We start from the raw sequence: 17534 nt of genomic DNA, 5'->3' as shown, positions 1-17534 counted from the left end.
CCTCCCTGTCCATTACCAACTTCCAGAGTTCACCCAAACTCACGTGCATCGAGTTGGTGATGCCATCCAGCCATTTTTATCCAGAAATCTGTTTGCACAGGTGTTTTAAAATGTAGATTCCTGGAAGTGATGTGGTTAGGTCAGAGAATACACTTTTAATTTTAGCATTGCTTTTCAAATAAAGTTCTAAATGAAACTATTAAAATTAGTGAATTATTGACAATTTTCATTGTCATTTGTTTACTGCAAGATTATATTTTACAGTGCTGTTCCTGCTTTTTGTTGATAACTAGAGTGACTTCTATGAAATTGACTTATATTTTAGAAATTTGCGGAAAACTGAAGATAGAAAACGGAAACTAGAAGAACTTCTTAATTCCGTTGGTCAGAAAGTATCAGAACTCAAAGAAAAGTAAGTTAAGTTTTGAAATATATTTTGAGTATTTGAAAACCTACCACAGTTGATACTTAAGTTTTAAAAAACTGTTATAATTAATATATTAATTTTTTGATTTATCACTTTAAAATGGTGAATGATATAAAATAATAGTGTATTCCTTTTAAAAAGTTTAATGAGAACAAAAATATTGTAAGTTTCCATTTGTATAGCTATCACTGTGTATATTTCTAAGCAATGGAAAACTGAGCAGGAAGAAGTGAATGTACTGTGTTAATGCTGGAAGTGTTTACATTTGGTATTCCTACTTCTTTATTAATTTGACCTCAGCATTTTAGACTTCTGTATTGCAGATGATGCTACAGTACTACTTATTCCATAGTCTGGAATTGTGAATGGTACATGATCGTGTTAAAAATGTTTTATCTTTTTAGTTTTGCTCTTTTTGATATTAAAAATATTCCTTCATGCAAATATACTCAAATCTAAAAACTGTTTATAAAAGGCATTAATCTTAAAGCCCTCATGTACCTCTTTGTTCCTGTGATTGTTTTTAATATAGGACAGAAAAAATACTGGTATGGGACTTACAAATATGGAAACATTTTCATTTAAGAATTGTAAAGATTGGAAAACTGGAGAACGTGTCATTAACTATAGCATATGTTATCACTTGCTACTTTCTTTAAGTCATGTATTACATTTCCTTTTTTTCTTATGGAAGAAATACACATTATTGTACCAAGAAAAAGTTCCATTAGACTAAAATCTATTAATTTTTTTTTCTATATATAGTCAGGAAACAATCATCTCTATTTACATTTATACATATTTACTTAATATACATAAATTAAAGCTATAGTGAAAGCTATAAATTCAATGTTTTTAATATTCCTGAATGTTTTTGTATTAGACATATAGATATTAAATCACATAATTTCCCTCCTGGTATATAATTAGAGTGAAAGTGAAAGTGAGGTCGCTCAGTTGTGTCTGACTCTTTGCGACCCCATGGACTGTAGCCTATCAGGCTCCTCTGTCCACAGGATTTTCCAGGCAGGAGTGCTGGAGTGGATTGCCATTGCCTTCTCCAGGGGATCTTCCCGACCCAGGGATCACACCCGGGTCTCCCGCATTGCAGGCAGACGCTTTACCGTCTGAGCCACCAGGGAAGCCCCAATTAATTAGAGCAGGATAAGGAAAATGATATGTTCTTTTCAATATTACATGCTCAGAATCAGTACTTAATCATACTAAAGTGATTATCAAATATTTATTGAGTAGTTAGCTTATAGTACCAGTGTTTTAACTCCATTTGTTAGCCATTTGCACGTGTCAGATGTTGTCCTAGGCGCTTTACATATACATGTTTTTAGCATCTAGAACAATATTGAGAGGTGGATATTCTTACATAATTTGCGATTAGAACACTAAAGATTAGAAAGGTTTGCTTAAGTTGAACAAGTAATAAATGACTAAGCAAGCATTAGATCCTATATTTGTCTGACTCCTTTAAGTTCCTTTTCTTAGTCACTGCATCATATTACTTGTATTTTGGGAGGATTATTATGAAAACCTTCTGAATAATATGATTGAGGACTGTGGATAACATGACTGAGGAACTGGATTTTTAATTTTAATTAATTTAAATTTAGATAGCCACATATGGCTGCCATATTGGACAAGTGACTCCTAGGGTCTTATTTCTGGGGGAGGGAAGAACAGGGCACTTAGAGAGGCAATAAAGAATAGAGGGCCTGCAACTTAATAGCACACCCATATGTGAATTTTAGGTCCTCTACTTACTACTGGCAAGACCTGTGCAATAATCTGTTTGGAACCAAGTCTCCATATTTATAAAAAGAAGATTATAGCACTTATTCTGAACTGTTCCTGGAATCAGCACAGTCCTGTGTGTTTTCTTTTATGTATTATTTATCTGTGGCCGGGCTGGGTCTCTGTAGCTATCCGTGGGTATTCTCCAGTTGCAGCCAGCACGGGCTGCTCTCTAGTTGTGATGTGGTTGCGGCCTGTGGGCTGTGGAGTGTGTGGACCTCAGCAGCTGTGGTGCCCAGGGTTAGTTGCCTCCCAGCATGTGGGGTCTTCCTGGACCAGGGACTGAACCTGTGTCGCCTGCATCGGCAGGCAGATTCTCAACCACTGGGCCGCCGGGGAAGCCCAGTCCTCGGCATTTTGAAGGCACGTATATATTTGTTGAAGGACTAAGTAATCATATGGAATCTGCTATTATATTTAGTAAAATAATAAATTTGTACAAGTATTTTTAAGGAAAATAAAAAGAAGTTTTAAACTTTGGCAGTTGGGCACATAGGGAGAGAATATATCTAATGGGATGAATATTTGATGTGAGTTTTAAAATTTTATTTGTAATTTTGATAGGTGTGTATTTGTGGGAGTTAGAATGAGGGGTGAGGTAGGTATAAGGAAGGAACTGGATGATGGAACAGCCCATTGACAGTCATGGCAGATGAAAGATAGTGCATTGCTTGAGAATATACAATTCTTCAGATGTTGACATCTAGTTTTACTGGACTAAATAAAATCAAATAAAACTGAAAAGACAAATTATATCAATCTTATGACAGGAACTTTGAATGTCATATTGATGTTTATACATAATGTAGCAGGATATCACAGCCCTGTGAGAATATTCCCCTTTAAATGTAAGCATTGGTATCATGTCTATTATATTAATGATATTTTATATGCAAATATTATCAATATTATAGTTAATTAAAATTCTAGTATAAAAGTTCACTTTACTACCTAAGCATAATGTATTAAATCTATCTTAAATCTAATTGTCTTTAATTAAATTTTAATGTTTTCATAGATTTCAGAGCAGGACTTCAGAAGCTGCCAAACTTGAAGCTGAAGTAAGCAAAGCACAAGAAACAATTAAAGCTGCAGAAGTCTTAATTAATCAGCTGGATAGAGAACACAGGAGATGGAATGCACAGGTTTGTCTGCGGTCACGCAGTGAAGTGAAAGTCTCTCAGTCCTGTCGCACTCTTTGCGACCCCATGATACAGTCCATGGCCATAAAGAAGCATTGTTTAAGACACAGGAAATCTACGATGTATTTGCTAACAAAAATGAAAAGGAAAAATATCCATTAACTTTTAGTCGGCTTAGGATAAATGATCTAGATTAATGGCCCTGTTGTGAATTAATCTTTAAGCGCAATACCTTTATATGCGTGGATTTTAGACAAAGCAACCCATTCCTCTTTTAGATAGGGGAGATCAGTTCAGTTCAGTCACTCAGTCGTGTCTAACTCTGCGAACCCACGGACTGCAGCGCACCAGGCCTCCCTGTCCATTTCCAACTCCTGGAGCTTACTCAAACTCAGGTCCAACAAGTCAGTGATGCATCCAACCATCTCATCCTCTGTCATCCCCTTCTAAACCCACCTTCAATCTTTCCCAGCATCAGGGTCTTTTCAAATGAGTCAGATCTTCGCATCAGGTGGCCAAAGTATTGGAGTTTCAGCTTCAGCATCAGTCCTTTCCAGTGAATATTCAGGACTGATCTCCTTCAGAATGGACTGGTTGGATGTCCTTGCAGTCCAAGGGACTCTCAAGAGTCTTCTCCAACACCACAGTTCAAAAGCATCAATTTTTTGGCACTCAGCTTTCTTCATAGTCCAACTTTTACATCTATACATGACCACTGGAAAAACCATAGCCTTGACTAGACGGACCTTTGTTGGTAAAGTAATGACTCTGCTTTTTAATATTCTGTCTAGGTTGGTCATAACTTTTCTTCCAAGGAGTAAGCGTCTTTTAATTTCATGGCTGCAGTCACCATCTGCAGTAATTTTGGAGCCCAGAAAAATAAAGTCTGACACTGTTTCCCCATCTATTTCCCATGAAGTGATGGGACCAGATGCCATGATCTTCGTTTTCTGAATGTTGAGCTTTAAGTCAACTTTTTTACTCTCCACTTTCACCTTCATCAGGAGGCTTTTTAGTTCCTCTTCACTTTCTGCCATAAAGGTGGTGTCATCTGCATATCTGATGTTATTGATATTTCTCCCGGCAATCTTGATTTCAGCCTGTGCTTCTTCCAGTCTAGTGTTTCTCATGATGTACTCTGCATAGAAGTTAAATAAGCAGGGTGACAATATACAGTCTTGACATACTCCTTTTCCTATTTAGAACCAGTCTGTTGTTCCATGTCCAGTTCTAAGTGTTGCTTCCTGACCTGCATATAGGTTTCTCAAGAGGCAGGTCAGGTGGTCTGGTATTCCCATCTCTTTCAGAATTTTCCACAGTTTATTGTGATCTGCACAGTCAAAGGCTTTGGCATAGTCAATCAAACAGAAATAGATGTTTTTCTGGAACTCTTCTTGCTTTTTCGATGATCCAGCAGATGTTGGCAATTTGATCTCTGGTTCCTCTGCCTTTTCTAAAACCATCTTGAACATCTGGAAGTTCACGGTTCACGTATTGCTGAAGCCTGGCTTGGAGAATTTTGAGCATTACTTTATTAGCATGTGAGATGAGTGCAATTGTGTGGTAGTTTGAGCATTCTTTGGCATTGTCTTTCTTTGGGATTGGAATGAAAACTGACCTTTTCCAGTCCTGTGGCCACTGCTGAGTTTTCCAAATTTGCTGGCATATTGAGTGCAGCACTTTCACAGCATTATCTTTCAGAATTTGAAATAGCTCAACTGGAATTCCATCACCTCCAGTAGCTTTGTTCATAGTGATGCTTTCTAAGGCCCACTTGACTTCACATTCCAGGATGTCTGGCTCTAGGTCAGTGATCACACCATAGTGATTATCTGGGTCATGAAGATCTTTTTGTACAGTTCTTCTGTGTATTCCTGCCACCTCTTCTTAATATCTTCTGCTTCTGTTAGGTCCATACCATTTCTGTCCTTTGTCGAGCCCATCTTTGCATGAAATGTTCCCTTGGTATCTCTAATGTTCTTGAAGAGATCTCTAGTCTTTCCCATTCTGTTGTTTTCCTCTATTTCTTTGCATTGATCACTGAGGAAGGCTTTCTTATCTCTCCTTGCTATTCTTTGGAACTTTGCATTCAGATGCTTGTATCATACATTGTTTTAATATCACAGCAAGATCTAAGGTCTTGCTGCTATTTTTACATTTTGAAAATTGTATTTAAGATAGGTAGTTACTTTAAACCAATGAATGATTTTTTCCTAGTAACAAAGCTTGAATTTTTGAAGCTTTTTTTTTTTCCTCTTAGGACATATCCATCTCTCCCTCTCTCTCTCTCTCTTTTTCAGGTTGCAGAGATCACAGAAGAATTAGCTACTCTTCCTAAAAGAGCTCAACTAGCTGCTGCCTTTATTACATATCTTTCTGCTGCTCCTGAGGGTCTGAGAAAAACCTGTTTGGAAGCATGGACCAAGTTCACTGGTCTTGAAAGTTTGTATTTAGTTAAATCATCAATTTGAAGTTTCAGTATATGAAAAGCATATCTTTTGATTTTTGTCATTTTACTTTTTTTAAGATTAGGAAAACTTTCTGTAAGTTAATGGGTACCATAAGTGCTTAATTTGCTAAATTCTACGATTGTTCTGAGAATCGATCTATTATGATAACTCTTGTCCCCCTAAAATAACTTTTCAAACTGAGACCACTGAATTATTTTGATATTGTATGAATGCAGTTAAACAAATTTATTAATTTTTACACTGATTTCATATGGTAAAATGAGATGTAGGAATTCCAAAATTCTTTGTGAATTTTGTGTTTTTTTATAAATTAATATAGTTGTGAAACATTTAATAGAAGAAAACTAATTCAGTTGTTTCATTTCTTTACATCATTAATTTTTTTTTTCTCTTTAACTTCTGGTACTAAATGCAGAAGGATGGATTGAATATTAAGAATGATCATTGGACTTTTGTTGGAGTATATTTTAAATAGTTTTATTCTCTTTTCTTCATCAATCACAAGATTATTATTTAGTATCACTGATATCTTTAATTTTTCAGAATTTGATCTGAGGAGATTTCTTTGTACTGAAAGTGAACAGTTAATTTGGAAAAGTGAGGGCCTACCATCAGATGACCTTTCCATAGAAAATGCTCTTGTTATCTTACAGGTAATTAATCTACTTAACTTTTCTCATTAGAAATGTTTCTTTTGAAGCTTGCTCCAGGAAGTAACTTCTTAAAATCCTTAAGCTTTCACAGTTAGTCTTTAGTTACCTAAAAGTAAAAGTATTTTCCTAAGAAAAACCCATTTATGATTCAGTTAGAAACTCTACAATTTTTAGTGTAATTTATTTTTACCTTCATATAAAATTATAAATTAAAATGGTATTATTTTGATGGCTGAATATTATTAATTGAACTTCCTAATATGAATAGAAACATTTTAGGGATACTTGATTTATTTGGCTGTATAGTTCTTCCATCTAAAGTATATTTTTAAAAAAATTTTATACTTTTATTTCATTTTGTTTTGTAAACAAAGTTATGCAGAATGAAGATAGGTAAGTTTGGGTTATAAATTGAAGATGATCATGTGCATATTTTGGAAAATTTTCCTTTTCTATAGTATGTGTTTCCCAGAAGTCATTATTTAGAATTGAAACTATTACGCCTCAATTAGCAGTGAATGTGAAAACTAAATTCAAAACCTTGTGTACAAGCAAATCATTTCTTTGTATGAAGTTGAATTTTTACCATTGATTTAATTTACCTTTCTGATATAGAATTTGAAAGATAACTTGTGCCTCTTGAAAATATGTTGCATTTTTTTTATTTTTATCTGAATAGTTTATATTACTAGTATTTTCTTTTACTCTACAACTCTTTTCTCTGTCCACACACCATTTCTTTATCCTAAATGCTTCTCCTTAGGGAGTGTAAGTCATATTATTATAAGATTCATATTGGGGTCCCTGTTTATTCCCATGTAATTTATTGTTTTATTCACCTATCAACTGACTCTACTTTGACTCATTACATTGGAGTCTTACTAGTAGTATAAGAGTCACTGAACAAATATTAAACCATTTTACCTTCTTTTAATTATATTTGGCTTTTTTTTTTAAACATTTTTATCATTTTTCACAGTAGAATTACAAATCTGGAACTCTAAATGTGTATATACTCATTATAGCCTAGTACTTTTTATCATGTTTGGTATTCTTTTCCCAAGGTTTCATAGTTGCTTCTTCATTTTCAGTATTCCAAGAAAGCAGTTGTTTGAAGATTTTAAAAGATTAAGATTTTTCTTTCTTATTCCATAAGAAATCAGAGACCTTTAAAAAAAATTTATCACAATTGTTTTTGTTTTTCTAATAATAGTAAGTGAAAGTATTTACTTTTCTTTTCTGAATTTGTCTTTCATGATGAATTTGGTAAATATTGTCTTTGAAATTAATTTTCATAACAAGCTTAGTACACTTTGTATTTAATATTGCCAGCTTTCTTATAGGCACATACGCATTTATTTGACAAAACAAAGGGCTTCCCTGGTAGCTCAGCTGGTAAAGAATATGTCTGAAATGCAGGAGACCCTAGTTTGATTAGTGGGTCAGGAAGTTCCCCTGGAGAAGGGATAGGCTACCCACTCCAGTATTCTTGGGCTTCCTTGGTGGCTTAGCTGGTAAAGAGTCCGCCTGCAATGCAGGAGACCTGGGTTCAGTCCCTAGGTTGGGTAGATACCTTGGAGGGGGTATCTTACCTTATCTCCAGGATATCTTACCTGGAGAATCCCCATTGACAGAGGAGCCTGGTGGGCTGCAGTCCATAGAGTCACAAAGAATTGGACACAACTGAGTGACTAAAACAGCATGACAAAACAAAACCATCTGGAAAATTTTGTTAGAGTTAATTAATTATTTTGTTGAAATGAGCTTACCATTGTGTTCAACATTCTGTCTGAGTTCTAAAGTGGAGTAGGTTTAAAATAAACTGTTGTAGTTGAGGGTGTGGTTGGATAGCACAATTCTGTAACATCTACTCATTAACATTACCATGTGATATGAAATTAGATGTCTCAGTGTTCACAAGATGTGGTTCTGGGAGTATTTTCTGAGAAAAAATGACAAGATGTGATGAATTAAGTATCATTTAACTATAAAAAAGCTTTTCAGAGATTCTTTTCTTAGGGCACTCTTTCCCAGTTTCAAGCCCTATAGCCACTCCATCACTTATAAGCTAACTACTTATTTGTGCCTTGTATGTTCAAAATTATTCCTTTGTGTTATCACAAAGGGCGCTTTGGAGTTCTCATATTTGTGTTCAGTTAACTATTGAAGTACATGTGTTGTCTGGGTGAGGAAATAGTCAAATAATTATCTACCACTGGCCTTGTAACAAAGGCCATTAGTTCTGTTACATTAGCAGAAGGCTTCTATGACTGTGTCCTTGATGAGCAGGGGAAGAATTTGGTCACGGTGACCATATGTCCTGGATTGCTTGGACTATGATTTACATCTGTTATCCTGATGTAATTATTAAAAAAATTTGTTTTGGATGATTTTATGATCTTCCTACTTTTGTGAAACTCAGGGGATAAATGGAGAGTATGAGACCCAGGTGGCACGGTGGTAAAGAATCCGCCTGCCGGTTCAGGAGACGTAGGAGACGCAGGTTTGATCCCTGGGTTGGGAAGATCCCCTGGAGAAGGAAATAGCAACCCACTCCAGTGTTCTTGCCTAGAGAATCTCGTGGACAGAGGAGCCTGGTGGCTACAGTCTATGGGGTTGCAAGAGTAGGACATGCCTGAGCGATTGAGCGTGCACGCACATGTCTATTAGACACTGTGGAGAGGTGTGAGTAAAGAGCATCCAGAAAGAAGATGGAAAATATGATTCATTTAAATTTCACAGTTTATAAATTTTTCTTGGTTTAAATTTCACAGTATTGTAAATTTTTCTTGTGAAGACATGTACTAGGTATTTGTTTTTTATTGTTTATGGACAGTTCAGTGTCAAATTAGTTTTCTTTAAACCACTTACACGTTTCTGAGAATGTTTTCCCCTCCTGCCATTTATTGCGTGTTGAGGAAATGCAGGCTAATTTGGTATTAGTCTAAAGAATATAGACTTGTAAATTACATTGAGACAAACCTTTGTTATTAAATCCCTGATACATAATAATAATCAACACTTTGGTATACTGTGTTGCTTGTGCGTGCTCAGTTGCTCAGGTGTTTCCATCTCTTTGCCACTCTATAAACTATAGCCTGCCAGGCTCCTCCGTTCATGGGATTTTCCAGGCAAGAATACTGCAGTGAGTTGCCATTTCCTTTGATACTCCATATCCAGGGTTCCAAGTGGCATCTCCTCTGTCTCCTGCATTGGCAGGAGGGTTCTTTACCTTTGAGCCACGTGTGGAGTCCATTTTGTTCATATATTATTATTTAAAAATTAATAAAAGTAAAGCACTTAAATACTTAACTCATTTAATTTTCAAATCAACCCTATTTAGTCAGTCAGTCATTTCAGTCACTCAGTCGCGTTTTGACTCTTTATGACCCCAGGTACTGCGGCACACCAGGCCTCCCTGTCATCAATAACTCCCAAAGTTTACTCAAACTCATGTCATTGAGTTGGTGATGCCATCCAACCATCTCATCCTCTGTCGTCCCCTTCCTTCTTCCGCTTTCAATTTTTCCCAGCATCAGTGTCTTTTCCCGTTAGTCAGTTCTTTGCATCAGGTGGCCAAAGTATTGGAGTTTCAGCTTCAACATCAGTCCTTCCATTGAATATTCAGGACTGATTTCCTTTAGGATGGACAGGTTGGATCTCCTTGCAGTCCAAGCAACTCTCAAGAGTCTTCTCCAACATCATATTTCAAAAGCATCAATTCTTCGGTGCTCAGCTTTCTTTATAGTCCAAATATCACATCTATATATGACTACTGGAAAAACCATAGCTTTGACTAGATGAACCTTTGTTGGCATAGTAATGTCTCTGTTTTTTAATATGCTATCTAGGTTGGCCATAACTTTTCTTCCAAGGAGCAAGCGTCTTTTAATTTCATGACTGCAGTGACTGTCTGCAGGGATTTTGGAGTCCCCCAAAATAAAGTCTGTCAGTGTTTCCACTGTTTCCATCTATTTGCCATGAAGTGATGAGACCAGATGCCTGACCTTAGTTTTCAGAATGTTGAGTTTTAAGCCAACTTTTTCACTCTCCTCTTTCCCTTTCATCAAGAGGCGCTTTAGTTCTTCTTCACTTTCTGCCATAAATGTGGTGTCATCTGCATATCTGGGGTTATTGATATTTTTCCATGCAGTCTTGATTCCATCTTGTGCTTCATCCAGCCCAGCATTTCTCATGATGTACTCTGCATATAAGTTAAATAAGCAGGCTCACAGTATTCAGCCTTGACATACTCCTTTCCCTATTTGCAACCAGTCATTTGTTCCCATGTCCACTTGTAACTGTTGCTTCTTGACCTGCATACAGATTTCTCAAGAGGCAGGTCAGGTGTTGTGGTATTCCCTCTCTTTAAGAATTTTCCACAGTTTTCTGTGATCCACACAGTCCAAGGCTTTGGCATAGTCAGTAAAGCAGAAGTAGGTGTTTTTCTGAAGCTCTCGTTTTTTTGATGATCCAGTGGATGTTGGCAATTTGATCTCTGGTTCCTCTGCCTTTTCTGAATCCAGCTTGAACATCTGGAAGTTCACAGTTCACATACTGTTGAAGCATGGCTTGTAGAATTTTGACCATTACTTTGCTAGTGTGTGAGATGAGTGCAATTGTGTGGTAGTTTGAGCATTCTTTGGCATTGCCTTTCTTTGGGATTAGAATGGAAACTGACTTTTTCCAGTCCTGCTGAGTTCTTCAGATTTGCTTGTATATTGAGTACAGCATCATCTTTTAGTATTTGAAATACTCAGCTGGAATTCCATCACCTCCACCAGCTTTGTTCATAGTGATGCTTCCTAAGGCCCACTTGACTTCACATTGCATGATGTCTGGCTCTAGGTGAGTGATCACACCATCGTGATTATCTGGGTCATGAAGATCTTTTTTGTACGGTTCCTCCATATATTCTTGCCACCTCTTCTTAATATCTTCTGCTTCTGTTAGGTCCATACCATTTCTGTCCTTTAGGTACACATATTATCCTTTTGTAGATAAGGAAGTTGAGATGCAGGAGGGTTAAGTTTCTTTTTTTTTTTTTTGAATTTACACAATTTTATTTATTTATTTTTTAATTTTATTTTATTTTTAAACTTTACAATATTGTGTTAGTTTTGCCAAATACCGAAATGAATCCGCCACAGGTATACATGTGTTCCCCATCCTGAACCCTCCTCCCTCCTCCCTCCCCATACCATCCCTCTGGGTCGTCCCAGTGCACCAGCCCCAAGCATCCAGTATTGTGCATCGAACCTGGACTGGTGACTCATTTCATACATGATATTATACATGCTTCAATGCCATTCTCCCAAATCTTCCCACCTTTTCCCTCTCCCACAGAGTCCATAAGACTGTTCTATACATCAGTGTCTCTTTTGCTGTCTCGTACACAGGGTTATTGTTACCATCTTTCTAAATTCCATATATATGCGTTAGTATACTGTATTGGTGTTTTTCTTTCTGGCTTACTTCACTCTGTATAATAAGCTCCAGTTTCATCCACCTCATTAGAACTGATTCAAATGTATTCTTTTTAATGGCTGAGTAATACTCCACTGTGTATATGTACCACAGCTTTCTTATCCATTCATCTGCTGATGGACTTCTAGGTTGCTTCCATGTCCTGGCTGTTATAAACAGTGCTGCGATGAACATTGGGGTACACGTGTCTCTTTCCCTTCTGGTTTCCTCAGTGTGTATGCCCAGCAGTGGGATTGCTGGATCATAAGGTAGTTTTATTTCCAGTTTTTTAAGGATCTCCACACTGTTCTCCATAATGGCTCTACTAGTTTGCATTCCCACCAGCAGTGTAAGAGGGTTCCCTTTTTTCCACACCCTCTCCAGCATTTATTGCTTGTAGACTTATGGATTGCAGCCATTCTGACTGACATGAAATGGTACCTCATAGTGGTTTTGATTTGCATTTCTCTGATAATGAGTGATGTTGAGTATCTTCTCATGTGTTTGTTAGCCATCTGTAGGTCTTCTTTGGAGAAATGTCTGTTTAGTTCTTTGGCCCTTTTTTGATTGGGTCATTTATTTTTCTGGAGTTGAGCTGTAGGAGTTGCTTGTATATTTTTGAGATTAGTTGTTTGTCAGTTGTTAAGTTTCTTATTTAAGGTCACAGAGCTGTCTAAAGGTAAAGCCAAGATTCAAGCATTGCTGCCTAGCCAGTCTGTGCTGTAAGATTGCCTTTGAGAGATATGTGTTTATGGTTCTGTATATGTTTTAACTTATTTATTTCATGTTATTTCCATTAATGTAATTCTCCTTATGTTATCAAAAGATGAATTTTAGTTCTATTTACAAAATATTTCTACCCTTACCCCACTTGTGGTTATTAAAAATAAAAATAAAGTTGTAGTCTTATAAATGTTTCTAAAGTAGTTTCTTTCTTATTGGATGAAAGTCAGAAGGTACAAACTTTCAAGTATAAAATAAATAAGCACTAGGGACATTATGTACAACATGATAAATATTATTACCACTGCTGTAGATTATATATGAAAGTTGCTTAGAGATGAAATCCTAAGCGTTCTCATTGCAAGGAAAAAAAAAACTATTTCTTTATTTTGCACCTGTATGATATTATGGATATTCACTAAATTTACTGTGACCATCATTTCATGATACATGTAAGTGAAATCAGTTTTGTACATCTTAACTTACACATGATTGTCAATTATATCTCAGTAAAAGTGGAAGAAAAAAATCGCTTTCAAAAATGTCCCCTAACTAATCTTTTTTTCCCCCAAGAAGAGAAGAATTAAAATTGATATCATGTGTCTCTAGCGTTTGACTTCTGTTCTGAGCTCCTGATCTGTAGTTCTAATTTCCTATTAGATACTATTTTCTGGACTTTTGTATGCAGTTCAAACTTTGTCTTTAATCATTAAAAAATTTTTTTTTTTTAAGTTTAGAATCAGTGGCCAAGTATATATAATACATTTTCTTTTTAAAAAGTAATTTATGCTTTAAAGTAACTGAGATGTTCAAAAGTTTCCTTTTTACGGTAGGAGGCTTGACCCAAATTGTTCTAGCCAACTCTTCCCTTGATATTGTTCTCCATGACACACATTATGTTGTCGCACACTTCCATTATGTACTATCAATAGGGGCTGTATTTGCTATCATGGGAGGATTTGTACATTGATTTCCACTATTTTCGAGCAATACCCTTAACACTACATGAGCCAAAATCCACTTTGCAATCATATTTGTAGGTGTAAATATAACTTTTTAAAACTAGCTTCAGGATTCAAATGATATTACCAGGACATCTCTCTCTCTCTTTCCTCCATCTTAAGAGATGGATTTATTCTTCGATATTCTTAGATGGATTTATTCTTAGATAGGTTCTGCCATGTGTTATTGATAGACATTGATGACTTGTGGGTTTTACCATTATCGCAGTTTATGTTCTCAGACTAAAGATATCGCTTACCATCCTTTCCATTATTTATGTCAGTCCTTAACAAAAGTTTCTTATTGATTAGTTTGAATCACTTGCTCACCCCTTGTATGCAGTTCTGGAAGATTGATAATCCCGTGAGAAATGCATGATTGGGGCATGCATGCTAGGTAAAGGTAGCTGTGTTCTCTAATAATTGTTTCTCTTCCTCCCTAACTTATTATAACCTGCTTCTCTTCTGTTTCCTAACGCTGGAGATGTCACTGTCTTAGTCTAGTAATGCAGACTGCAAATCATTCTTAGCTATGTCTCTTTAATTGTTCATTCAGTTAATTACTCAGCCAGTCTTCTCAAATCTATCTCTCAAATGTGTCCTGAATTCATTCTTTTGCAACCACGCCTGCTGCCAGTGGCTTCACTCAGGCCTACCTCATGTTGTGGTAAATATATCATAATAGCAGTTGGTTCCTTGCCCCCAGTATCAGTTCCTTCATTGTTATTGGACTGATTCTCCTAAAATGTTAATCTGATCATAACAATTCCTTGAATAATATAATTCAGTGACAGCTCATTACCTGCAAAGAAAAATTTCATTATCCTTAAACATGGCATGATCTTTACGATCAGAAAGACCTCTGATTACTCCTACCATTTTATATGCATCATCTTTGCCTAAACTTTTTTTTGGCCATCACTGTTTATATTGATAATTTATTGCAAGAAGCCAAAAGAGTCAATGTATAAAATTTCAAAAATAACAAAAATACCCGTACTTTTTACTCCAACTATACTAAGTCACTGGTGGTTTTCCAGATACTTCCAGGCTTTTCACTCTTCTCTCAATCATGGTGTTGTCTGGACCAAATTTGCTTTTTATTTTTTAACTTCTTTGCCTGGCTAAGTCCTATCTTTTTTAATCTAGTTTGACTTGAATTGCTTCCCAGCAGCTTCCCTTAACTTCACTTACTATCCACTTATATAATTTTGAGTTATCTTTGATTTAAAAAATTTTTTCATTTTTTGCTTCTTTATTGGATGGTAGCCAGTAAGGGTGAGGGAATGTATTTTGTTAATTTTTGTATCCCCTGCATTATATGGTAGATGAATGAATAGCATGAATGAATGAAAGCTCAGCATTTTTGGATCTATAATTTGTTAAATGTAGAATTTGACCACATTTAATCATGGAACACACACCTAAAATATTCCTTAGAGGTCTTCTCTGTGTCTCTGAAGAAGTATAAATAAGATGAACACAAACTTGTAACTATTCTTTGAAATTCTTAGGCATATTTTCTGTGCTAAATACATGATTTTTTGAAACATTATCTTATTCTCTTTTTAACTGCTTCAGATCATTGGCTTGAAATCATGGGTAAGAACTTTTTAAAATTTAAAATAATTATTTTTGTAGTTAAGCAAAATCTAGTTTACTTGTGGAATGTTTGCTATTGAATGCTGGCATAAAATGACATCTAAAACCTAGTGTGCAATACTTAAGAGGTTTACTAGCCATGTTATTTTGCTTGCAATTGCACATGTATGTGGTAGAGCAGTAAGTGAAGCCTCCGGAAGTGGATGCTGGGTGAAGATCATATAGTGGGGTAACACTGGGGGATTCGTGGTGTTAGTGCTCCCCTCTGGATACAGGTAAAAAGAGGCTGCAATATTTAGAGAGAATTTTAAAACAGTAATAAAGCTGTTTTAGAGTCAGTCAACTCTTTATTATAACTGTGTGTTGGCAGTTTTCAGCATCATCGCAGATAAATGCTGTTGATCTCCAGGGCATGTTATCCCACCATCCCTCTCCCCCTTGAGATGCCAGTAAGGAAAAATCCGTGTCCTTATTAGAACTACCCCAGTTCTAAGTCTTTACTTTACTGTTACCCTCATGTGTTATCTTTTTTTTTTTTTTTTACAGTTAATTTTATTTTATTTTTAAACTTTACATAATTGTATTAGTTTTGCCAAATATCAAAATGAATCCACCACAGGTATACATGTGTTCCCCATCCTGAACCCTCCTCCCTCCTCCCTCCCCATACCATCCCTCATGTGTTATCTTATGCTTATATCCTGTAACTGAATTATGTTTTTCAAATAAATGTGAAAATTTAAGAAAAATTGGGTCAGTTGTTATTTAAATCTGATTTGCTAGGTAACAATGACTATTAGATGGTTTAAAATTTATCATATATTTATGATATATGATCAACTTAAATATATGTAAATATACATAAATATATAATTGGCTTTATATAGGTAAGTATATATGTAAAGATATATAAATATATAATTGGCTTCCTTTCATTTTCTGAATGGCATGTGTATGTAGTTTTCTAATTTTATGTTTATTTCAGAGTTTAATTAGCACAAGGTGTGAAGTAATGAATTTAGTTCATAGTTCGTTAGATCTTAACCAATCATCTTATGTAATTTTCTCTTCTAGGATAATCCTTTTGTAATAGTAATTATGTATACTACTTTAGAAAAATTAGTCTTAAAATATAAATAATTATATCACTGATTATTTCAGCAATACTTTTATGATTAGCTCTTACTTCGTTTATTCAACCAAAGAATATCTAAAGTTTAGGGAATGACTTGTGTATTTTAAAACCAAGAAGAGAAGTGCAAATGGCATCTACTTAGGACTAGAATGCTTGCTTACTGTGTTGTTAATGTACATTTTCTGTGTTATTGTAAATAAAACTGTGTTCTAACTTTACTGTGGTTAAATTTAATAACCTAATATTAATTTCTGATAAAATTTATTAATTTAGCCTCCAGTGGAGCTAAAAACAACCTTCATTTCCTCACTATATATAGTTTTATATTTGTGTTCTTCAAAACCTTAGAGAAAAACTCACTCATTAATTGTTTAATAATTTTTAGGAAATGATTTTCCTTTAATGAAAGCTTATAAATTTTCTTTTTTTTATTTAGAGTCGAGTATGCCCATTTCTTATCGACCCTTCTTCCCAAGCTACAGAATGGTTAAAGACACATTTGAAAGACTCACGCTTGGAAGTTATTAACCAGCAGGTGTGTATTACTTACAATTTAGATACCAAGTAGTAATGGAGTAATGGCATCTTATGGTGACAAGAACTCTGGGTCTGTAATCAGAAAACATAGGTTCAAACCAAGTTCTTATAACTTACCTGGCATGGGCCCTGGGGAAAGAAATGTAGCTTTCTTAGCTTTCGTTTTATAATTTGTAAAAAGGAATAAGAATCTTTGATTCCGTCTATATGCAAGGTATTGATCTAAGCCCAGGAATTTATGTTAGTAATCACAGTTCATGCCCTTATGGCGATGACAATTGAGTAATTAGTTACACTAAACAAATAAGCATTTATACCAAATTATGATTAAAGTTAAGTGCTATAGAAGGGTGCTATAGAAGTAAGTTACTTAGGGACTTAGGAAAATCCCCTGGACTTTTAAATTTCCTCTTCATGTAACTCAGCAGTGATCATTTGTGTTGTGTCCTGAGATTTGACAATCGGTCAATGAAGTATAATAGTGTTTTGTGTAGTGACTTCTCGCAGTCATGTTTATCTTGCCAAAGAAATTATTTTTCATGTTTTTTGAGAAAGTCCTAATGCATGGTTA

The 17534-nt window shown here is 35.4% G+C and overlaps 1 protein-coding gene across 2 annotated transcripts in view; it reads left to right on the top strand.

Annotated features, from left to right (window-relative positions):
- Window positions 1-17534, top strand: part of DYNC2H1 (dynein cytoplasmic 2 heavy chain 1) — a 395032-nt gene that overhangs the window by 154181 nt on the left and 223317 nt on the right. The window contains exons 60-65 of one of the 2 annotated variants that reach the window (XM_024975701.2): window positions 326-412; window positions 3252-3378; window positions 5676-5817; window positions 6390-6499; window positions 15271-15291; window positions 16863-16961. In XM_024975701.2, the coding sequence (XP_024831469.1) occupies window positions 326-412; window positions 3252-3378; window positions 5676-5817; window positions 6390-6499; window positions 15271-15291; window positions 16863-16961 (586 nt within the window). The remainder of the gene's footprint in view (window positions 1-325; window positions 413-3251; window positions 3379-5675; window positions 5818-6389; window positions 6500-15270; window positions 15292-16862; window positions 16962-17534) is intronic. The other variant, XM_024975702.2, reaches the window with a different exon arrangement.

This window comes from Bos taurus, chromosome 15 (assembly GCF_002263795.3).
Source record: "Bos taurus isolate L1 Dominette 01449 registration number 42190680 breed Hereford chromosome 15, ARS-UCD2.0, whole genome shotgun sequence".
Taxonomy (NCBI): Eukaryota; Metazoa; Chordata; class Mammalia; order Artiodactyla; family Bovidae; genus Bos; species Bos taurus.
Note: the sequence above shows the minus strand (reverse complement) of the source record. Positions and strands in the feature narration are given on the sequence as shown.